A 24,538-nucleotide genomic window follows, 5' to 3' on the forward strand; every position below is an offset into this window, starting at 1 on the left:
ACTTGGGGCTTACGAATTTGGCTTGAATGGCTGGCCAGCAAACCCCAGGGTCTCTCCTGTCTCCATCTCCCAAATACTGGGATTACAAGAGCACACCCCCACAGCCAGCTTTTTACGAGAATCAATCATGTCCTTGTGCTTGTGTGGTGAGCACTTTACCACTGGAACCATCTTCCCAGCCCTTGATTGACTTCTTTTTTTTTTTTTTTTAACTTTATTTTATGTGCATTAGTGTGAAGGTGTCAAATCCCTTAGAATTGGGGCATTGAACAGTTGTGAGCTGCCATGTGGGTGCTGGGAATTGAACCTGGGTCCTTTGGAAGAACAGACAGTGCTCTTAACTACTGAGCCATCTCTCCAGCCCTCTTGATTGACTTCTTAACGTTGATTAGTGAGTGGCCTTACTCTGTAAAGTCAGATACCGACTTGGGAACGGTGCTGGATAAGTCAATATCAGCTTGACCCTAGCTAAAGTCATCCGAGAGGAGGGAACCTCAATTAAGAAAATGCCTCCGTAAGACTGGGCAGTAAGCAAGCCTGTAGGCCATTTTCTTCTTCTTTTTCCCAACATAATGCTTTTTACTGATTATTTGGGAACTTCAAACAATGCTCCCTGATTACCTCCAATTCCCATTCCTCCCAGGTCCACCCTCTCACCCTGTGCACCCCTCAAACAATAAACCAAGTACAATTTTGTGTTGCCCATATACTCAATGGAGCATGGTCAAACTCCCAGTGGCCAGTCCCTTAAAGATAACTGAGTCCTTTCCCATCACCCACAAGAAGCCATCAGCTGTGAAGAGCTACACTTCATTGTCGGCATCACAATTCTGGTGGGGGGTGTTTAGACAGGGTTTCTCTGTGTAGCCTTAGCTGTCCTGGACTTGCATGGTAGACCAGGCTTGCCTTGAACTCACAGCAATCTGCCTGCCTCTGTTTTCCCGAGTGTTGGGACTACAGGCGAGTACCACCATGCCCGGCTCCATGATCACAATTTTTAAGGACTCTCTTTCTTCAGTAGCTTCCTGTCTAGAGCATTTATTTTTTTTGTGGGGGAGGGGATTGTTGCAGAAGCCTTCGATGTCTCTCGTTCTCAATTACGAGTCTGGAGGCATCAATTCCACTAGAGCAGAAGTTTCCTTCCCCATACCAGCCAGCAGCAGCACGGATCATGAACTTCCACATGGTTTCTGGCAACTGCATAAACCACAGACATTAACCTGGCTCCAACATGGATAATGGACCACGACAGCATGGACCATGGGCAGCATGGGCCACAGACACTGGGACAGACCATGGAGATGGACATGGCCCAGCCATGGACATCCGCATGTTGACTGGCTGCAGTGCTGACCGCAAAGGTCAACATGGTTTCAGATGGCAGCACAGACCATGGACAGCAAGATGGTCAATGGTGGCAACAGGGACCACAGACATCAACATGGCCCCCAGCAGGAGCACAGACTATGGATCATGTACATCGACACGGCCTCTGTCAGCAGCATAGCTCACTGATGCTAGCATGGCCTCCAGTGTCGGTACAAGCCACGGACATCCATGTGGCTTCGTGGACATCCACATGGCCGGCAGTGGCAGGACCAGAGACACCAGCCTGACCCCCAGCTGTAGCATGGACCACATGCAGAAACATAGATTCTAGCGGCAGCACAGACCAAGGAGGTTTTTCCAGAAAATGAACTGTTCTTTAGTTCAGACATCCTGCCATTGCTCAGGACCAGGAGTATCACGAGGCAGGGCAGAGCAGAGCATTGCCAAGCTCAGTGATTTCTTAATTGGTGATTTATGGGAGAGGGATCAGCTGATTGTGGGTAGTGCCACTCCTGGGCTGGTGGTTGTTGGATGCTATAGGAAAGGAGGATGAGCAAGCCAGAGAGAGCAGGCTCCCTCCATGGCTTCTGCATCAGCTCCTGCCTCCAGGTTCCTGCCTTGCTTGAGTTCTTGTCCTGTCTTCTCCTTTGATGATGATCGGTGATGTGGAAATGTAAGCCAAGTAATTACTCTCCCCTCCTCAGGCTGCTTTTGGTCCCGGCATTTCAGCACAGCTATTGTAACTCTAACTAAGACGCTAACTTTTTCGTTTTGTTTTGAAGACAGGTATTTCCTTGCAGCCATGCTAGTCTAGAATACCTTCTTGCCTCTGGCTCCTGGGTGCTGGGATTACAAGCACATGCCACCATACCTGACAGATGTTAACTTTTTCAAAGTAGATAAGTTAGTTGCCTCACTTTGAGAATGCCCTCAAAGAACTGAAAGAATGGTCTTTAAAAATAATTGTTTTTTGTTTTTTGTTTTTGAAACAGAGTTTTTCTGTGTAGCCTTGGCTGTCCTGGACTTGCTTTGTAGACAGGCTGGCCTGGAACTCATAGAAATCCGCCTGCCTCTGCCTCTCTGAGTGCTGGGATTACAGGTGTGTGCCACCGGTCCTGGCTCCTTTAAAAGTTTTTTAACCAATAATGATATCATTGTCTATTTATTTGCTTATTTATTGCAACACTGGGGATTTAACCTAGGGCCTCCTGCAGTGGTTCACCATTAACCTATATCCCTCCTTAGAGGGTGTGTGCGTGTGGGTGTGTGAGTGTTCGTGCCAGAGGTTCATCTTTGCTGCCATTCCTGGCGTCATCCACCTTCCTCTATGAGACAGGGTCTTCTCATTGGCCTGAGCTCATCAATGAAATAGACTGGCTGGCCAGGGATCCCTAGGAATCTACCTGTCTCTCCCTCCCCAGTGCTGGATGACAAGTGCACACAACAGCATCTGGCTCTTTACATAGGCTCTCCCGATGGACCATGCGTCCTCATCCTTGTTCGGCAAGCACTTACCAACCGAACCATCTTCCCCCAGGCCATCCCCACCTCCCCACTTCCCCACCTCACTAAGTCACATGATCACTTTGAATTGCCACTGAAGCCTAGGCTCAGTCCAATAAGCAAGGCTGTGCCCAATAAGGAGCAGTTTGAAAAGCAGGGACTTGGAGAGATAATTGCACATTCACGTTCACAGCAATATTTTTCACGAAAACCAAAGGTAAAGCTGGGTGATCCCCGGTGAAGGCAAGAGCACCAGGAGTTCAAGGCCATCCTGGAACTCACTCTGTAGACCAGGCTGGTCTGAAATTCAGAGATCCACCTGTCTCTGCCTCCCAAGTGCTGGGATTAAAGGCATGTGCCACCACTGCCCAGACTAGTTTTTTGTTGTTGTTGTTGTTTGTTTGTTTAAGACCTATTTTAATCTTGTAGTTCAATGAATTCTGATGAATACTTACACCCCTATAAACATCACCCCAATTACGGTATGGAATTTCCTCCCGAAAATTCCCTCCTGCTGTTTTGCAGTCAACTTCACCACCTTGAAAGAATTAAAAAACAAAAACCCAACTGTAACAGGGCCATAGACCTTAGCACAACTGACCCCATGGCAGAAGTATGTTTCAGGCTGTAAAATTCAGCACGAAGACAGCACCACCTGCCAAAACTAAAACAAAGGCCTAATCCATCAAAGCCCGTAGTTGTGGACATTTTACTAACCTTGCTTTTTGGCTTCTGTGGTTCTGCTTCTGGCTAACTTTTCTTGTTAACTGATATATGTTAACCCAAGATATAGTTTTTGACCTTGCCCCGAGAAAGGCTCACGGCTACACTGAAACTCCAAACACCCAGAATAGTCGCCAACCCGATAATAAAGCTTTTCTATTAGCTTAAACCCCCCATCCGAGCATTCTTCTCTGGTGAATACCCCGTAACCCCACCCGCCCACAAGAACCCATACATCTCGGCATCTCACAAACGAAACACCCACCATCTCAACAGTAGAAAGAATTAACCTAAGTTGAAGAAGGGTTATGTGCCTGAGGATAAGGGACGTGGAGGAGGCATGGTGCGGCCCACGAATGTGCCGCCCCAAGAAAGAAAGGCTTGGCAAGAGTGAGTCCACTTTGATTCAAACCAGGATTTCCTCATCTCTCTCTATTTTATTACCATGGAAGTTCGTGTACTCTTCATTTCGCCTCAGTCCAAGCAGGGCCAGCTATGAAGTTAGTTTCCCTGAAGTTCCCAGCGCTAGGGATAACCCAGGGCCGTATATGCCTTCTGGGCAAGTGCTCTAAGGTTGAGTTACAAGGCGCAGGATAATTAAGTGATCATAAGTCGTCCTTCAGTGTGTCCCCCGTCTCTGAAAGCCAGCATTCCACAATTCAGCCTTTGTCGTGCAGTGAGCGTGAACGGTATTACTTGAAGTAACTAGTGTATGGGTGAATGAATAAATGAATCTTCAGAGTCCCTGTTGAAACGGTCCTGGGAGGTGTAGTCAGGCTCAGAATCCGAAGCCAGACGGAGGCGCTGGGGCCGACTCCCAATCCCAGCTGGCGCTCTCGCTCAGCCTCGGGCGGGGCGCTCTCTGGCCTCCGCTCTAGCCTCCAGGGCTCCGCTCTATGGTGGCGAGGAGGCGGGGCCGACTGCTGCTGCTTTTTGTCCGGGCGCGGCAGGAGCGCGCAGGGCGCGTGCGCACGCGGAGCTGTCTGGCTTCGTGCTGTGTGTGGGTGAGGTCCGGAGCGGAGAGGCGGCTGCGGACCCACGGAGCGGCAGACCGAGCGGCCCCTGAGGCCCGCAGCGGCCCGGCGGCCCGAGATGTTGTCTGGGAAGAAGGCGGCGGCGGCAGCGGCGGCGGCGGCCGCGGCCGCGGCGGCCGCGGCTGGCACGGAGGCCGGGCCCGGGGCGGCGGGCGGCGCGGAGAACGGCTCGGAGGTGGCCGCGCCGCCCGCGGGCCTGGCGGGCCCCACCGACGTTGCCACGGGGGCGGCGGGCGAGCGCACTCCCCGTAAGAAGGAGCCTCCGCGGGCCTCGCCGCCCGGGGGCCTGGCCGAGCCGCCCGGATCCGCCGGGCCTCAGGCGGGGCCCACGGCCGGGCCCGGCTCCGCGACGCCCATGGAGACGGGAATAGCCGAGACCCCGGAGGGCCGACGGACCAGCCGGCGCAAGCGGGCGAAGGTGAGGCCGGGGCCGGCCGCGGGGGCCGGGGGCCGGGCGTGGGGGCGGCCGGGGCGCGGGAGGGGAGGCCGGGTCTTTTGTGCGGGGACCCGGGGTGTCGGGCACGGGAGGGTGGGACCGTGATCGTCTGACTGGGAAAGATGGCTTCCCGACTCGTTTGTCCACCTGGGTGGCTGCTGTATGGACTCTGGGCGGCTTCCGGGCTGGATGCGCAGGGAGATGGAGGGGAGCTGGAGGGGATGCTCCAGATCAAGGGGTGTGAAAGGAAGAGACTTTTCCTTTGTTTTTTAAAAGGTCTTTTGTGCACTAGGTTTGATTTATTTATTTATTTTTCCCTCTCTTACTGTGGTCTTTTGGCGTAGACTCGTTCGTCTTTCTTTAAAAACAACAACAAAAAAGACATTTATTTATTGTCTGTGTGCGAGTGGAGGTCATAGGGCAGCTCGCCTGAGTCTGTCATGTCTGTCCACCATGCTCAGGGATAGAACTGAAGTTGTCAGGCTTGGCGACCAGCGCCATTTCTGGCTCCGGGTAGACTTTTACAGATGTGGAAGCGGATGAAGAGTGCTCATACCGTTTGGTCACTGTGCAAATGTAAAGATAAAAGATTTGGCGTTGAGTCCAACCCTATACACAGATAACCTCTGTCTCACGCCTCTGTGCGCCAGATGGTGCATTTGGCACAGGGCCAAGGTTTTCCTTTCCTCAGACTACGCTGGTCTAGTATTGTTAGCTTCATTTTAAGAACGGGTAAACTGAGGTTTACAGTTTCAAAGTTCGGTGTTTTGACACGGTGTCACGCGTCACTGAAACAAAGAATCACCCGGGTCGGTAGCCTTGCCAGGCACTGATTGGTGTGGCTTTATTGCACGGACACTGGCATTCTCCAGACAGTTCTTAATCTGTTTGGCAAAATGAAAATACATACGGGTATGTAATGAATCCGAGAAGTAGTCTAGGTGTGTAACTGGTTGGCACAGCAGTTGCCTGGCATGGCTGGGAACAAGGGTTTCTGTCCACTGCAGAATAAATCCATCAGTACAAGCGTTAAGTAAAGTTGTGTGATATAGGTAACTTCTTGTACACTGTTTTCTCCTGTTGCACTGGGGAATTGTGCTAGACAGGCTCTTTACCACACTGCTGGCAGCCCTCTTTTTAATTTGAAGTTAAGTTACCCAGATTGCCTCTGGATTTATCTTGTGCCCTGGACAGGGCTTGAACTTGTGATCCTCCTGCGTCAGCCTCCCAAGTGACGGAGATTCTAGGCCTGCCTCATTAGGCTTGCTTTGTTTTGTTTTTGATATAACATCTTGTTTTGTTGCACAGTTTGATCTCAAATTCCTGGGCTCAATGCATCGTCCCCCCAGGCTTTGAGAGCAGCCAGGGTGACAAGTACAGGACACTGCCAGGCTGCTGTGCTGTCATTCTCCAAGTGGGTGGGATGGGGAGAGCCCTCAGCTTCAGCTCCCTGCTTGAAAGACCTCACACTCACTGTTCAGAAAAATGAATTTGGAGGAAAGGCACTTTTTTTTGTTGCTTTTAATTTTCTTTTCTTTCTTTCTCTGTTTCTTTTTGTGGGCTTTTATCTAAACAAAAATCAGAAAGGTGGAATACTGATTTTAGCAGAGATGGAGGAGAGAAAGGGATGAGGAGAGTCACCAAAAACCAATTGTGTGAAAATGCCATAAGGAAACCTACCTAACATGTTTTTAAAATCTGCAAAACTAGAATCCCGTTTTAAACTTCTGAAGAAAGTGCATGTGGGAAAGCAAAAGACACATTGTGACACACATCCCCAAAGCTAATTTGAACACATTTCACTCTGCCTGCATTATGGGTTTTTTTTTTTTTCATTCATTCATTTATTTTTGTTTGGTTTCTTTGTATTTTCTAAAAATATTTTACTTATTTATTATGTATAAAATGTTCTGTCTGCAGGTATACCTGCACGCCAGAGGATACCAGATCCTATTATAGATGGTTGTGAGCCACCGTGTGGTTGCTGGGAATTGAATTCAGGACCTCTGGAAGAACAGCCAGTACTCTTAATCTCTGAGCCATCTCTCCAGCCCCTCTTTGTATTTTTGAGATAGGGTTTCTCTGTGTAGCCGTGGCTGTCCTGTAACTCTGTAGACTAGACTGGCTTCAAACTCACAGAGATCCTCCTGCCTCTGCCTCACTGAGTGCTGGGGATTAAAGGCCTGTGTCACCACTCCCCTGCTGCTGCTTTTCCTGCTTCTCCTCCTCCTCTTCCTCCTCCTCCTTCTACTTCCTTCTTCTTCTCCTTTCCTTCTCCTCATCTTCTTTTAAGGCATTAGGAAAGCACAGAGGTTGATGGCTTCAACCCTTAGAAATGAAACAAGGCAGGGTACAATTTTATCAATTTCGTTGAAAGTGTGACCAGAAACGGAGATAATTGAAAACAGATTTGAGATAATTCATGTGCCAGTGTTGCTTTTAAAATATGTATTCATAAGATAAAATCAGCCCTACAGTCAGTTTAGAACATTTCACTGTTTCCCAGAGGCACTTGTATTTTAGCTGTCTTTTCTCATGCCCCTATGTCCAGCCCCTGGCAGTCACTAGTCTGCTTTCTGACTATGTGGAGTTGCCTGTTCTGAATGTTTTCATGATATGTGGCCCTTTATTTTGGCTGTTGATATGGGTTTGTCATCATTTATTCATTTGATGGGCATTTTGGTGGGGAAAGAAGTCTCTACTTTTCTTGCCGTTATTTATATTGTAGCTATGAACAGTAATGTACAACATGTGGCCATAACTTCTCAAGTCCCTTGTGATACCTGGGATTATAATTGCTCAGTCACATGTGGATTCTGCCTTTTTGTGTGATAGTAATTGCTACCAAATGCTTTTCTAAAGTAGCAACTACAACTTTACCTTTTCATTAGCAGTGTGTGTGGGTTTTAGTTCTCCGTATCTTTGTTCTTAGCATTGTTTGTCTTTTACTTTAGCCTTCTTTGTAGATTTGAAATGATATTTCATTGTAGTTTGATTTGTATTTCCTTAATAGCTAATGATGTTGCACATTGTTATGGGTTTTTTTGCCATTAATATTTACTTTTTTTTTTTAAGGACAGGCTAGGCTGGTCTAAACTCACTTTGTACTTGAGGGTTTCTCTATGCATCGGCATGTCTGGCCTTGAAATCAAGGAGATCCACCTGCCTCTGTAGCCCACAGACCCCCTAATGCTGGGATTAAAGGCATATGCCACCACGCCCGGCTCTGCATTCACCTCTTAATTGCAGTGCTGTGATGACTGGTGTGTGTTATTTATACGAATTTTTATTTGGCACTTAGAGTCAAACCAGGGCATTCTGTGTGTGAGGCAGGCACCACACTAGCAAAGGCACACCCCATCCCTACCTGGTCATAATCTTAGCTCATTTTTTTAAAAAATGGGTTGTAAAATTTGTCTTACAGTGAGATTTATTTATTTACTTTCTTAAAAAGCAGCAGCAAAGAGGTGGGAAATTTTACCCATTTATAGTTAGAGTAGGAGCTTCTGTGAACTGTAATATTAGTGGGATGGTGTGTCCATTTAAGGAATAAAAAGCAAGCTGATGGATATGGGCCCTACTGGCCAGCATTGTGGGGAAGTGGAGACAGGAGGCTATCAGAAGCTTATTGGCTGCTAGCCAGCCTGAGGTTCAGGGAGAGGCCCTGTCTCAAGGGACTAAAGCTGAGGGTACTAGAACAAGACACCCAGTTTCCTCCCTTGGCCTTAGAATGTGCAAGAGTATGTACACCTGTGTAAATGCACCACAGAGAATTTTTTTAAAAAGGAAGCTGAGGCCAGTGAAGACAAGCTTTGCTTTAAAAGTTTTGAGGTGTATTCGCTTCGGCAGCACATATACTAAAATTGGAATGATACAGAGAAAATTAGCATGGCCCCTGCAGAAGGATGACACGCAAATTCATGAAGCAGTCCGTATTAAAAAAAAATTGAGATATATATAACAATATTACAATGTTTTGGAGATTGGCTAGTCAGGGGCTCCTCTTTTTTAAATTATTATGAAATTATGCAATCAAAATGAGGCTGAAATTTTGTAAAGATGTTACTGAAGATGTAGGGGGTCACATCTGGACCCTGGCAGGTCTAACAAGCCGGGCTGGGCCCTCTGTCCTCAGTATGTTACCTAAAGAGACAGTAGCAAAAAGCAGAGAAAGATTTTCAAAGTGGCCACAGTGGGGAGACAGACTAATATCTGAGCTACATTCTCAATATGGTATTTTAAGACTGGGTACTTTATGTAGGCTAGCCCTGAAATTGTCCGTGTAGCTCAGGTTGGATAGCCTTGAACTTAAAAAGTCACGTACTTGCTGGAATTATAGGCATGTGCCACCATATCTGGCTCAAACTGTATATTTGGATGAGGGCCATTTTAATTGAAACTTTCAGTACATGAACATGAAAATAAACACATTTGGAAACCTGCAGGAGAGCCTGAGTCAGAGATGTAACCAGTGTTAGGATGTGAAAGTTACAGGTTGGGTTAAAGCTGAGCTGGCACTGTGTTATTGTTTTTTTTCTTAAGGCTTTTTATCTTTAATAATTATTATAAGTTGGCTTGACTCAACCTTGTTATTTCTTTAAAATTTGAAGTTTGAAAGCAATCAATTTCCAGTAATGGTTCCTAATAGAGTCCCTGATTGAGATTCTCATTGTATTTATTTTTTTTCTGGTATAATCTCCATGTAGGTAGAATACAGAGAAATGGATGAAAGTTTAGCCAACCTCTCAGAAGATGAATATTATTCAGAAGAAGAAAGAAATGCCAAAGCAGAAAAGGAAAAGAAGCTCCCCCCTCCACCCCCTCAAGCCCCACCTGAGGAAGAAAATGAAAGTGAACCGGAAGAGCCATCTGGTGAGTTGTAATGACCAACCATAGTTTGCTTTATCTTAGAAATAAGAACCAGTTGTTTTGTTCTTATCTTGCAGTGTTATTTATGTCTTTGTCTTTGGCTTATATTCTGATTCTGGGCCTCTTTGCTGTGTGTCTCTTTATGTGTTTATATACATGTGTGTATGTGCACATGTATATTATAGCGCTGCTAACCTTTTTGTTTATGTCTGAATAAAGTAAAGGGTGGTGATAGATAATGGCAGTGTAAGTTGGTTATAATTAGAAAAAAATAAATAGAGAAAACATAGACTTGTCAAATCTACAGAGCCAGTCCTGTCAATGACGACTTGAATTCTTAGCTTAAAAGTTTTGGTATTTTGGTGGTGTTGTTTCTGTTTTTATTTACATATACTTGTTAGTAAATACTTTTTTCCTGGTGACTATACACACACACACACACACACACACACACACACACACACACATATATTCTGAAGTTAAGAGGATCAGGCCGAAGATCCTGTAATTTTAGTTACAGGGCCTTCTAATAAAAGGAATGGTATAAGGAAAGACTGTGGGGCTCAGAAAATATTCAGTCAAGTGCTTGCTGTATAAATCACAAGGATCCAAGTTCATTCCCCTTCATCCGTGGAAAAGCTGAGTGCAGTAGTACGACCTATAGTCTTGAGTGCTGAGGAGGCAGAGACATGATTATTGCTGAAGTGTGCCGGCCAGACAGCTAACCTAGCTGAATCTGCCAGCTCCAGGGTCAGTGAGGCTGTCTCAAAAACTAAGATGGAGAGTGTTGAAGAAGACGGTTAAAACTGTTAAAACTCTGGCATCTGTAAACACACACACACGAAAGGCCATGAAGAGAATCTGATCTCACATAAGCTTCCGTATACCATGAAAGATTATTGGGTTTATATTGGTGTCAGAGCTTCAAATAGCTTTAAAGGAATTCATAAATAGCCTGGCCTTTAATCCCAGTACTCAGGAGGCAGAGGCTGGCAGATCTCTTTCTTGAGTTGAGGCCAGTGTGGTCTACAGAGCAAGTTCTAGGACAGCAAAGGTTACGCAGAGAAACCCTGTCTCAAACAAACAACAAAACAAACAAAAACCCTCATAAATATTGTCAACCTTGAGTCCTAGCTTTCTGAGGATATGCTAACCAGTTTTTTGTTTTTTTTTTTTTAAGATTTACTCATATTTATACAGTGTTCTGCCTGCATGTATGCCTGAAGGCCACAGGGCACCAGATCTCACCATAGATGGTTGTGAGCCCACCATGTGGGTGCTGGAAATTGAACTCAGGACCTTTGGAAGAGCAGACAGTGCCCTTAACCTCTGAGTCATCTCTCCAGCACCCCAGTTGTTTTGTTTTGGAGAGACAATGTAAAACAATAGTCTTAATTAATTTTTGTGTTTTCTGCCCTGAATAACTCATTTTGACTTTGAAGAATTACGTCGCCTCTGTCATTGAAATGACTTTTTAAATTTGTATTAACTACAGGATCCACACTTCACCAGTTCTTTTAGTTCTAAACCTTTAAAATAGGATGCTTATTTCAGGCCTCATCTCGTGTATTATTACTTTCAGAGTTACCCAGATTAAAACTCATTTTGACAAGTTTTAGCTTTTTATCTAGCTTTTTCTTTTTGGTTTGTTTGGGTGGTTTTTCGGGACAGGGTTTCTCTGTGTAGCCCTGGCTGTTCTGGACTCACTTTGTAGACAAGGCTGTCCTCGAACTCACAGAGATCTTTCTGCCTCTGCCTCTCTGAGTGCTGGGATCACAGGCATGTGCCACTGCGCCTGGCTGAATCTACCATCTTTTACTTTTTTTTTTTTTTTTTTAAATCTTAGGTGTTTTTCCTCTTTGATGTTATTGTAAATTACCAGAACCTTCATATTTTTTAAAACCCACAATTAGTGCTGGTACTTCATTTGAGAGGATTGAAAGTCAACTGCTAATGTAAATTAAGGTTAGGACATAAATTCTGACTGAAGCTCTTAAAAATAACTTGTACAATTGAAATAAAATAATATGAAAACACTTTCTGAAAAAGAGAAAGATTAGATTCTGGATTCAATTCTTCCCAGCATCCAGGGGTTTTTCCTAAGACCGTCTTAATAATTCATCGGGCAGCTCCACATTGGAAGGCGTCTAGTGTGAATGCGCCTTACCTTTGCACATGGGCCTGAAGGTAGCAGAGCCTCCCTTTACCTCAGCGCCACCTTCTCATTGCATTTAGGTTTCTTCCCTTTGTTCAATCTGTATCTCCTTCTCTTCTTCTCACCTCTTCCTGATACAGTGTTTTGTTTCTTATCTTTTTTCTCTGCCATTGCTAGGCACCTGCTATTGAAATGCCTGTCATAGCTCATGAGTCTGCAAATCTCTCAACTTAAGAGCTTTTAAGTATTGTGACAATCTGATGTTTTTTGGTATGGTAGTCTGTGATCCTAGTAGATAAGATTTATCTTTGGTACCAACATGATATACACTTTTTTTGTTCTTTAAAACTTTAAACCAAGTCTTGGTTTTGATGGTGTGTTTAGTTTATTTTTATTTTTTAAGAGAGTTTTTTATTACGTAAATATCAGGTTTTGATCCCGCAAAACATGTCTTGAAGGGATTTGTGATTTGGAAGCACTGTATAAATAAGATGTTTTAATATTTTTGGGAAAGTTAAGTTTTGGTTAGGAAAAAACTAGAAGTTATCTAAATGTTTTAAGGGTTGCTTGCTTAATTTTATTACCTACTTTTAAATTTGTTCACAGAATTTTGCTTTGCTTTCTAAAGTGTTAATTTGTGGTGGTCGGGGGATAACTTTTGTTATTTATAAAAGCCCAAGGTGTTCCAAAGACCGATCAAATGATTTTATTATTGGAGAAGTTTCTTTAAATGAGAATTGGAGAAGGAAGCTAGAAGGCAGATTGGAACTATATTGGAGAAAGCCTGGCTTGACTGGTTATCTAGTTTGAGGTAGTAAGTACCCAAGTTGTTTTGTTTTCGTAAAACTGGTTTCTAACGCAGGGCCTCCACCTAGCCAGACCTGTGTTATACGCCAGCACGTCGCTAATCTTTCCCGAATTCTTCAGAGTAAAGGGTGGTACCAAGGTATTTGTTGTAGAGAAGGCAATCTGTAAAAGGGACTAAAAGCATACGGAGGGACATTGGAGACATAAAAGTTACGAAAGTTGGTTTGTAGTGGAGTGCCTGTCTCGTGCTAAGTGATACTCTGTCCAGCCTCCACGGTTAATTTTTTAAAGTGAAAATAAAAGGTGTTTTATTTGTTTGTTTCATGGTGTTGGATTAGATTTATTTTATTGGAGGATGCTCTCTATTTGAATTTAAATATTCATCCCCCAACCCCCAAATTGAACTGTGCCATTGTAGTCCTATTAAGAATCCTATAGGGGTTGGGAATTTAGCTTGTTAGCAAGGCCCTGGGTTCGGTTCTGGGGGTGAGGGGTCTGTGGCTTCAGCTTAAAGCAAAGAAGAGCTTGTTTGTGCTAGAGAGATGGTTCAGAGGTTAAGAGCACTGGCCGCTCTTCCAGAGATCCTGAGTTCAATTCCCAGCAATCTCATGGTGGCTCACAACCATCTATAATGAGATCTGGCGTTCTCTTCTGGTGTGCAGGCACACATGTAGGCAGAACACAGTATACAGAGTAAATAAATAAATCTTTAAAACAAAAAAAGAGTCCTATGGGTAATATACAGATTTTAAAATATTAACTCTTGCTTATATTTAAACCTGTATTGCTTTGTTTTCTTAAAATTTCCACATTGGTTATATTCGGTTTAACAAGTGATGGTTTTGTTTCATTTCATAGTATCTTTTCTGTGAACATTAAACTTTGTTTTCTTAATTTATGGGGACTGATTGGGAACAGACTGCGTTTGGGTTGCATGCATTGGCTAATGTGGAGCTTCCATAACAGAGAAGACTCATTCGTGACTTTAACTGGTAGAATAACTGCCCGTCATTTGAAGAAGCCTCTATTAGAAATACACTTTATTTGGAGCTTGCCTCAGCTTGTCTCATGTACTTCAGAGCATCCTTTGACATGGTTCAGTCTTTACCCTGTTTGTTGCTGTGTTGCTGCTAAGTCTTTAATTTATAGAAGCACCATTTGTCCTTATCCTACTGCCTTACTAAATAGTTGCTGATTTTATGCTTTCACTAGAGAACTCTGCTTTCAGAAGATAATATTTTGTGTAGTAAGTAGCTTTGTTGTGCATAGCTTTTGAGACATTTACGAAAGGTTAATAAAAGCACATTTGGAATGAAATGTGCCACTCGCTGGGTTGTGGTGGCACATGCCTTTAGTCCCAGCACTCAGGAGGCAGATGCAGGTGGATCTCTTGAGTTTGAAGCCAGCATGGTTTACAGAGTTCCAGGAGGGCCAGGGCTACACAGAAACTGTGCATGGAAAAACCAAAAAGAAAAAAAAAAATATTTTGGTGTGGAAGTATAGTTTGGTGGTAGAGCACTTGCCTATTGTAACATAAGGCTCTGGGTTTGTGCCCTAGCACTGCCAGCCCCTCCCCCCAAAAGGTAAAACAAAACACACTTAAAAGAATATTCATTCTGAACCTAGGGATTCTAAGCAGGAGGACCCTAGTTCAGGTCCCAAACCACTCAAGTGCTTTGGTGTGTATTTATAATCCCAGCACTGGAGAAGCAAAGACAGAAGGATTCTGGGGTTTACCAGCAGTTAAATGAGTCAACAAGCTCCAGGTTCAGTGAGAGATTCTATTCCAAAAAGTAAGGTGAAGATTGCTGGGCATAGTGGCACATGCCTTTAATCCCAGCACTCTGGGAGGTTAGTGTCAGGTGGATCTCAGTGAATTCAAGGCTAGCCAGGGATGCCCAGTGTGGAAAGTCATCTACCCCCAAGAAAAAGGAGAGAAGAAAGTAAGAGAACATACACAAGGTAAATTACAAAGTATACCCAACCTGGATTAGTAAAAATACTAAGTAGACAAAAATAAATACAGAAAGGGTATGAGTAGAATTTATTTTGTTTCAATGACATTGGATCACAAATGCTATTAGGAAACTATGTGATAAAAATTGATAAATTTTTGATTGGTTATTCAGTGTAAAAAAATCTAAAGGCAGAATCTTTGTATTAGTGTGTGTGGGAGGTGGGGAACTCAGAGGACAGTTTGTGGAAGTCACTTCTCACCTTTTACCCAGGGATTGAACTCAGGTTGTTAGGCTTGGCAGCAAGTAGCTTTACCCAGTGAGCCACCTCACTGTCCCTGAGGAAGAGCTACTCTGTTTCCTGCTCTGTTTGTAACAGGACTTCTTGTAGCCCAAGCTCATTTGGACTCACTGTGCTGGGCTAAGGTTGAACTTGGGCTCTTCCTGCCTGTACTCCCAAGTGCTGGAATTGTAGCCATACCCCATCACACCCAGCTGGTTTTCTTTATTTTAGAAGGAGGAGACAACAGAGGCTGATGAGATGGCTCATTGGATAAAGGCCTTGATATGCAAGCATGGTGTGGTGACCAAGGGATGATATGGTATAGACCTGCCTGGTTTAAAATAGTTCCAGAACAGCCAGAACTATGTAGAGACCTTGTTTGTTTTAATTTAAAAAAAAAAAGCAAAGCCCTATAGAGACTTGGAAGCAGAAAGTGTGGAGAGTACAGGAGTGGTATGTAATATAGAAGCAAAATTAAAAAAAAAAAAAAAACAAAAGACAAAACTGAGCTAGGTGGTGATTGGCCACAAATTTAATCCCTCCATTAGGAAGGCAGAGGCAGGTAGATCTCTTTGAATTCCAGGCCAATCTGATCTACATAATGAGTTCCAGGATACCCAGGTTTGGTATAGAAACACTCTGTCTTAAAAACAAAGAAAACAAAAACATTCAGGAGTCTGGAGATGACTACTACTCTGGCAGGACCTGCAGGGGATCTAGGAGTTCAAGGCCAGCATGGTCTTCAGAGCAAGTTCGGGTTGGGACTACAAGGAGAAACCCTGTCTCAAAAGCAAACAAACAAAGAAGGTAAAATGGAGATACTTTTTACATAAAATAAGATTCCTCCAAGTGCAGTAGTTCTTTATTCAGGTCATTCAACACACAGCAACTAATTGTACAATTTTAATCCTTTGTTGCAAGTGTGGTCTGGAGTCTAAGAATTTAAAAATGGACTAGATCCGCTATTATAATATTCAGTCCAGAGGGCTACAGATATTAGCAGCTGGTCAACTGTAGGAATGAAGCAGCACTATAAAAGAATTTAGGGAAACTGACTGAGAATCCAGAAGTTCGTTTAATTTTTTTAAAGTGGGAGATAAAATTATATCACTTCATTGTATACAGTCTGTTTTGAAGTGATGTGTATTTGTAGAATGTTACAATCTAGTGAAGTAGCAGCATGTGTGTTACCTTGATGAGATAATTTTTATGATAAGAATATTTAACATCTACTCTTGGCATTTTTTAAGAATACAGATTACTGTTAAGTAATAGGATAGTCACTATGTTGTAGCATAAATCTTTTAGAAATTGTTCGCAAGCTAATATTTTCATCCCAGATTGGATTTTGGAAATTTTATGCTAAACATGAAGAATTGATGTTAGCTTTTTATGAGGTAGTTTAAAATTGTTGATTTTTTTTTAACTGTTACTGAATTTTGATCAGTAAGAAGAACTTTTGGATCCTATGTTTGGCCTTAGAGAGATTACCCTACTTTCTAAATGAATTGGTTCGTTTAATTGTTTATTTTGTTTTGATTTTTCTTAAGGAAAATAATAATTTAGCTAAGCAACTTTATTGTTATGACTTTGAATTCTCTTTGCTATCATCATTATTTAGCCTGATCACATTGTAATAAAATGATGGGGTAATTTGTCTATGAGAAATTTCCTCATTTGCCAGTGGGGGCTTTCTGTGAAGATTCCATCCTGTTACTGTGTTGAACAGTAAAGTTGAAGTAGGGATAGGATAGATTCATATTTTAGTCTGAAAATTTCAGGTCAAATTATAAACTCTGTAGATCTTTTTGGAAATTGGAAAGTCACTTTAGTATCTTGTTATCAAATATGTGGAAGTGTGGAGTGTAACAGTAAACGTGGGAGGAAATGTGACAGTGGCACCTTCTGTGGGGCCAGAATAAAGTTTGATATTGTCTATTTTAGAAACAGGTAAATAAGAAGAGAAAACTTTGTTTGTCACTGTTCAGACACCATAAGCTTGTAGTTAGAGGCTTAACTGAGAATCATAATTAAACATTTGCTTTGGAGCATTTTGAAACCTACACTATAAATCAAGACTTTGCATAAAAGTAGGAATCAGAAAATCCCTGTGAAATGTGGGTAAAGAGTATGTGAAAATAGTCTTCCTGTTGATTTCTAAAAGGCTTGCTTGTCGCAGCAGCTTACCGTATGTTGACTTCCTACTTTGTCTCTGTGTCCCTGCTGTGTCTGACTGTGGACCCTTCTGGCACAGTGACGAGGGATGTCCCATTTGCAGCAGAACCCTTTCTTAGTTCTAGACATCATGAAGGTGACCTGTTTTCGTTCTTTTTTATGATGGTGTAACTCTGGGATTTCTAGTCCATTTGAAACTTAAAATTATATTTAGAATATTATTGCTGCTCAAATATTGACTGTCATTAGCAACATTAAAAGACAGCTAGTGTGCTTAAAGAGTCTAGCTACTTTTTGTTACCTCTGTGAACTCAGTTTACTTTGTTTTTCATTTATTGTAACAGACACTTATTTTAAACAGAATTGGGTCAAATAGGTAGTAGGAAAGAAGTGTATTGATGTTTGAGTATGTGTCTCTCTGTGTGTACCATGTATATTTTGGTTGCCTGAGGGACAGAAGAGGTTATCAGATCCCCTGAAATTGGAGTTACAAGAAGTTTTGAATCACTTAATGTGGCAGCTGAGGTCCACCGCAGGTCCTGCCAGAGACACAGGAGCCCTTATCTCCAGGGTCTTAAATGGTCTTTGTTTGTGTTTGGTTTGGTTTTTGTTGTTGATGTTTTGTTTTGGAGGTGTTTTTTTGTTTGTTTGTTTTGGTTTGTTTTTTGAGACTGGGCCTTTCTATGTATCCCTGGCTGTCCCTGAACTCACCATGTAGATCAGGCTGGCCTGGAATTCAAAGAGATCTACCTGCCTCTACCTCCTGAGTGGTGGGATTAAAGGCATGCTACAACCATGCTCAGCTTTTGAATGGTTTTTATTTTCTTTTGTTTTTTTTTTCCTGACAGGGTTTCTTTGTGTAATAGAGCCCTGGCTGTCCTGGACTCTTTATAGACCAGGCTGGTCTTGAACTCAAGAGATACTACTGCCTCTGCCTCCCTAGCACTGGGATCAAAGGTGTACACCACCACACCTGGCTTTGAATGGTGTTCTTAAAGTCACTTCTTAATATGGAGATAGCAGAAGGTAGTACAAAGTAGTGATGATCACTCTCAAAACATTTGTGTGCATGTGCCTATGTGAGTGTGCAGGAGTCAGTTCTTTTCATCCACCGTTGCAGGTCGCTGGGATTGAGCTCGAGTCACCACATGTAGTAGCCTGTACTCACTAAGCTGTCTTGCTGGCCGATTTCCGGACATCTTTATAATAATTCCATTCAGCTTATCTCTTCCCATTTTATTGATTGCATTACTATTCTCCTAACGTAAAATGGAGGGATCTTTAAAGTCCTTTATCTCTTTATGTCCTTAGGTGCACAGCTTTTTTGATTTGCTAAGTATTGTTTACTTACTCATTTTGTTCCAAGTTATTTCACTTTCCATATAAGTTATTTTGTTGCTTTTTAATTGCATTTTCTTTCTCTAGGTGTCCATTGTTAGAAACTGGTCAGATCAGTTTAATTAAAATACAATTTGTTTTACTGCATTCTTGCTAAAGATCAATTTTCTTCCATTAATGTTAAGATCAAGAATAGATGTCAGAGTGTCTAAGGTTTTGATATAATGATTTAATATTACCATTTACAAAGTTCACATTGGTGAACCATATAGTTGAGTCACTAAAATAATTGTGGGAATCTCTCATAGTTTAAGTAAGTTTACAGATTTTGCGGGCCATACTCATGCGTCTTCTCAGCCACATGTGGCCTGTGCGCTGCAAACAGGACATGCCTAGGAGTTGGCCATCTCTGCTTGATCTCCCACTGCTGTTCCAGACCCTCTCCTTAAGTGTGCTGTGCTGTCCTTTGCACAGACTGTCTCCGAGTGTCCTCTGCCTCCGGCTGCTTTGGGTCTCCCAGTCTACCCAAAGCCCTAGCACCTGTACAGAAACCATCCCTGATTCTCAAGTCCTTTAACTTATTTCATTCTTTAACGTTGCTTTACGGGTATTATTCATTTTTCTCCAAATAGATTTTTAGCTCTTTTAAAGTAGGACTTCTACTCTAGTTTTGTATTGGTGCTCACCAGTTTGGCATCATTATCCATTAAACATCAAATTATGAAATTATTAAACACAAAATTCTGCTGATAATAAAATCAGAATTTATGTGTTCAAAAAAGAACACACAAACCTTTTTATTTTTTAACTTTTGAAATGCTCATTTCTTATTACCAAGCTAATTTGTCAAGGTGTGAGATGACTAATTGACATTTCTGAAAAAGTCATTTCTTTTAAGAAGATTTAGAAGTTTATCAAGATATTTAGAAAAGTTACAAATACAAATTTAATTCCAAGAAACTAGTCAAAATAGGAAGGTCTTGCGATCAGCAAAGTGGTCATTTTCACCTCCATATATTTGAATTTTTGAAGGTCAACACTGACTTTGGTTTAAGATGTTAGAAAAATAGTCCCTTGGATGTTTGGAGGGAACATCTAGTGATGGAACTGGAGCCCTGAAGGAGACAGTACCACAGCTGTTACAGAAGATTAACCAAAGACTGATTCTTGATTTGGAGAAGTTGTGCACATATGAGTCTAGGAGTTGAGGGTTTTGCTTGTTTGTTTGTTTGTTTGTTTGTTTTTGCATGTTTGTGCACTTGTGTGCACATATGGTGGTTAAGATGAAAGCAAAAAAGCAACAAAAAGTTGCTTTAGAGTATTTTCTTTTTTCTGTATCGTTCCAATTTTAGTATATGTGCTGCGAAGCGAGTACAATTATTTTCTTTTTATCTTGAATTTGTACTTACTAAAGATAACTGTGCTTGCTTGCTTTCACATGTAAGCTTAGGTCTGGAGACTCCCCCAGATCAGATGAATAAGATATTTTATATATGTTAAATATGTTACCTGGATGGAAAGGAAGCTGTTAGTGTCTGTATCTGTGACATTATGAAGAAGATGATGAGCTAGATTTAGACCAGCCTGTGGTTGTAATCCCAACACTGAAACTTTTAGAGGGGGATCACATTGTATAGATCCTGTCTCAGGAGAGTTCATCCAGAGCACTAACATTAAGGACATGTGGCAGGGCTGAGGCTGTAACTCAATTGGCAGAGTGCTTTCCAGCAGCATTTGGGAGGTGAAAGCAGGAGTTTAGGTCCATTCCCAGATGTGTATCAAGTTCAAGACTAGCCTGGAATACATGAGAGCCTGGTTTAGAAAACAAAGAGATGATCCAGGCTGGGGTATAACAAGGCAATGGAATGCTTGCTTAGCATTGAAGATACTGTTTCACATCAATGAGCAAAATATTCATATCTTAATGTCATGTTCACACATTTTCATCTTTAAAAAAGTAAATTCTTGGTAAATATATTCAAATTTAAATAATAATTTTCAATTAATTGTGCTTTTATAACATTTGCTAAACGGTAATTTACAAACAAAGCATTATTTATCTGAATTCTGTCATCCAAAGCCAAAATTTGAGTCAGGAATTAGAAAAAATGTTTTCTATATGTATAACACAGTAAATATAATTTGTATACACAGATGAGGCATAAGGCTAGTTCCTAGTGCTGCAGAACAAGCAAGCAGACAACACCCTTTGGACTAGGCATGTTGCTCAGATGGTAGCGTGCTTGCTCTTCGTGCAGTGGTGGTGTAAGCCTGTAGTCCAAGCACGTGGACGGTAGCAACAGGTAGCTCAGAAATTCAGTCATCTTCATATACAATAGCAAATGGGTACATGAAATCTTATCTTTAAAAAAAGCAAAAAAGAATTCTTTTCAGCACTTGTGAAAAGTGAGTAAATATACCACAAGTATATTATGGTTAGAAAAGAACCACATCCTTTCACTGCTAAACAGAGTAAACTTTTAGGCCAGTAGACAAATCTTTCTAAATCTCACTAAGCGTGTTCTAGTGACGTTTCCCATCAGTTCTTACCTGAGGTGTATTACCTTTTGCATTCATCGTCTTACTTACCCAAGTAATACTTCGGATTTGAATTTTTTGTAATATTATAAAAGAGCCTTTTAAAATATTTCCAGGGTGTTAGACAGCTTTAAATTTCTCCTATATATTCTTACCAGTTAACAGTATCTTTTTAAAAACGGAATTTGCTGTGTAGGCCAGGCAGCACTTGAACTTGGCATCCTCCTACTTCAGCCTCCCAAGTAGTTGGGATTATAGTCATGCACTACTCGGCTCAATGCCTTTATAGGAATTTTTTAAACGTGATTTTAAGAACAGAAACAAGAATGACTACTTTACTTTGTTTTGTTCATATTCTCTGTAGCACAATCATCATGAGTAAGAAACAGTTTATCTTTTTTTGTTGAGTACCATTGATAATAGAAAAATGACTCGAGCTACTTGTAGGTTAAACAAATTTGCTTATTGTATGACATGTAGTTGTAGAAAGGTAAATGATAGGAATAAAAAAGGTGGAATAAATGGGTCTCAATGGCCAGTTGAAAGTGTTTTTGTAAGCTAGTGTGATGTCACATGCCATTGATCCTAACACTTGGGAGACAGAGGCAGTCGCTGAATTCAAGGCCAGCCTTATATACATACTGAGTTCCAGGACAGCAAGGGCTGCATAGTGAGACCCTGTCTCAAAAACAAACAAAAAATGTGCTTTTGCTTTTTTTTTTTTTTTAAAGTAGTGAAATGTCTCTATAAAAACATTCCTTTAGCTGGGTGTGGTGGTACACGCCTGTGATCCCAGTACTCAGGGAGGCAGAGGCAGGCAAGATCTCTGTGAGTTTGAGGCCAGCCTGGTCTACAAAGCTTGAGTCCAGGACATCCAAGAAAGAGACTTCATTTTTGCCAAGTCAGGAACATCATTTGAAAGAGAATAGCTAATGCTGTTCTTAAACTGTGTTTTACTGTATGAGCCCACTCTTCTTTTTCCAAATATAGATTTAATATTCAGATCTACCGTAGTTCTGTTGGGTAATGAGCCAACAATGACAACTGTTTTTTGTTTTGTTTTGTTAAACTACAACACTATCTTAGGAATAAAAGAGTGACCATTTCTGCTTTTAAACTATAGATTAGTTTGGAGATTGGGTTTAGCAGTTCCGTCTTCTCATCATGCTTATGCGTTGTTTCCTAAGGGCTCTAAACAAAAAGTTATATACATTATATCTTGTCTAAGCCGAAGAACCTTCTCTTAGAACATAGGAAAATAATCTTCAAACAAGTGTCTGCCATCTACCAGCACATTCTAATAGTGTTGTCAAAAGTCATTGCTTGTTCTTAATATTCTTTAGAGTGGAGATATCATTTGAAATTTCATAGGTCTTGGAACATTTTTGTAAGGGCTATAATTGTTTGACTTTACTGCTCCCTTCAAACTCAGTGGTAGAATAATCAATCTGCTGTGTTGTGGGAATATTTTAAAATAAATTGTCTAATGAAGCTTAAGTTTAGATAACTGGATGATTGTGGTTTTTTTTAGTTCCAAAGTCCACACTGATATCCCTGCAGTGTACCAGGGACTGGAAGCTTATGGGGTCTGTCTTGGTGATAGATTGTAGAAGATAGTTTGTTGATATTTTGTCATTAATTCAAAGCTTTGGTTCTTGAAGTTCTACGAAGTACTATTGACGAGAATTTTTTTAAAGTAGGGCTTAGTATATAGCTTAAGGTAGAAATTCTCCTAGGATGTTGCCTGAGTCTTTTGTCTGCAGCTTGGCCTCTGACTACATGTTGTCTTTACCAAGGAAACACTGGAATATTAAGTCCAGTCCTATCTACTGTGCGTGGTAAACAACTACTTTTGGTGCTGAATCTTTTAGTCACATCCCCTGCTTTGATGAGGACAGGACTTTTTACTAAGATTGTCAGTCATTTGCTTGTTGCCTTTTTTAGATAGAAAACCAAGAGACTTGACTTGATGTTGAGTTGTTGCAATTTCAGGTCGTATAGCCCATGCCAGACACTCTCAGTGTAGTAACCGTCAGTTAAAGGACATCAGAATCCGTCTCCCATCCCTATCCAGACTTAGTAAATAAGACTGGCAGCAAGAATTTAGGGATTAGAAATACTATGTACTTTGTTCTGTTGCCTTTGAATAAGGATCAACATGTAAAGTTGAAATTTCCTGACCAGATTTTGAAAGATGATGGGCCTTGATTCCAGAAGGAGCTCTCTGATACGGGTTTACTAGTTGGTGGTAAATTCTTGAGTCACCAACTATTAGGCCTTTATGTCCAGATATTATCTTAATTTATGGAGTAAGGTCCCTGAGTTCTCCTCTTTCCTTCCACAGGGCAAGCAGGAGGACTTCAAGACGACAGTTCTGGAGGGTATGGAGACGGCCAAGCATCAGGTGAGGGTGGCATTAGATGCTTGCCACTTTAGCAAGAGCCGCCAAGTCAGGAAGCGATTGATGCTTGCAAGTGTTTTTGGCTATGGTATTCTCATTGTAGCCAGAAGCACAGGGGTGATGTAACCCACAGGACAGAGTAGCGTCAAGTAGAGAAAGTGTAGCCAGAACAAAGGCAAGCAGACTGTTGAAGTCCTCAGGCCGATCTCAGCCCTCCATTCTTCATGTTTTTGAGGAGATGGCGGGTACTTTTCTTGGGAATCAATGGGACCTTTAAAGAGAAATACTAGCAGTAGACATAAGAAACCATGGACTGGAAAGTCTTCCCAGTGCTAAGGTCTTCTAGGACTAGGCTGCAGTGACGCCTTTTATAGGTATGATTGTTGGTGCTGGGTACTTTTCTCAACTAATAGTATGTAATCACTTTACAGTTGAATTATTTTGTTTCTAGGGTAGAAGTTACCTTTAAAAAGGGATATTCACAGGGCTTTCTCTTTTCAGACCAAACAATATGGAATTTTACTTCCAAGAAAAAGTAAAGGATTTGTAGGGCCATCATTTGGAACAGTTAAGCTTGTTCCAAAAATCTGAAGTAACACGTTTGTGTTTCATCTTTTTGTCCTTTGAAGTGTCGGTGTACATGCATGTGTGCATATGTGTGCGTGTGTCATGTGCACGTGTGCCCAACGCTGGTTTGTTTAGACACTTGGAGAAATTACTGTTGAAGGCTGTCGGCTCTCATTTTAAATTAAGGTACTTGTCGGTTGCAGTTTGTGTCTAGCAGGCTCAGGATATGTTTGTGTTTTATTTTGGATTAGAGGTAGTTCCTTAGAGATGAGCAGTTGGTGGTTGGAAGTCAAGGGGATTTGGAATGTTCAAACTAGAGATCTTTCCTTACTGCCCAGGACCAGAGGTTAATAATCATCAGTGCATGCTTACCTCAGAGGAGCACATTTCTCCTTCAGAGAGAACGCTTTTACTGAGTGACGCAG

The 24,538-nt window shown here is 41.9% G+C and overlaps 1 protein-coding gene and 1 non-coding gene across 3 annotated transcripts in view; both read left to right on the plus strand.

Moving 5' to 3' along the window:
• The first annotated feature begins 4,513 nt into the window (after window positions 1–4,513).
• Kdm1a (lysine demethylase 1A) overlaps window positions 4,514–24,538 on the plus strand; it is a 50,748-nt gene continuing 30,723 nt past the window's right edge. Inside the window, exons 1-3 of one of the 2 annotated variants that reach the window (XM_021631466.2) lie at window positions 4,514–5,007; window positions 9,732–9,897; window positions 23,490–23,549. In XM_021631466.2, the coding sequence (XP_021487141.1) occupies window positions 4,648–5,007; window positions 9,732–9,897; window positions 23,490–23,549 (586 nt within the window). In that variant the 5' untranslated portion in view covers window positions 4,514–4,647. The remainder of the gene's footprint in view (window positions 5,008–9,731; window positions 9,898–23,489; window positions 23,550–24,538) is intronic. The other variant, XM_021631467.2, reaches the window with a different exon arrangement.
• LOC132653456 (U6 spliceosomal RNA) lies at window positions 8,859–8,965 on the plus strand. The gene has a single exon (XR_009591195.1). It is a non-coding gene; the product is annotated as a U6 spliceosomal RNA (small nuclear RNA).

This window comes from Meriones unguiculatus, chromosome 3 (assembly GCF_030254825.1).
Source record: "Meriones unguiculatus strain TT.TT164.6M chromosome 3, Bangor_MerUng_6.1, whole genome shotgun sequence".
Classification (NCBI taxonomy): Eukaryota; Metazoa; Chordata; class Mammalia; order Rodentia; family Muridae; genus Meriones; species Meriones unguiculatus.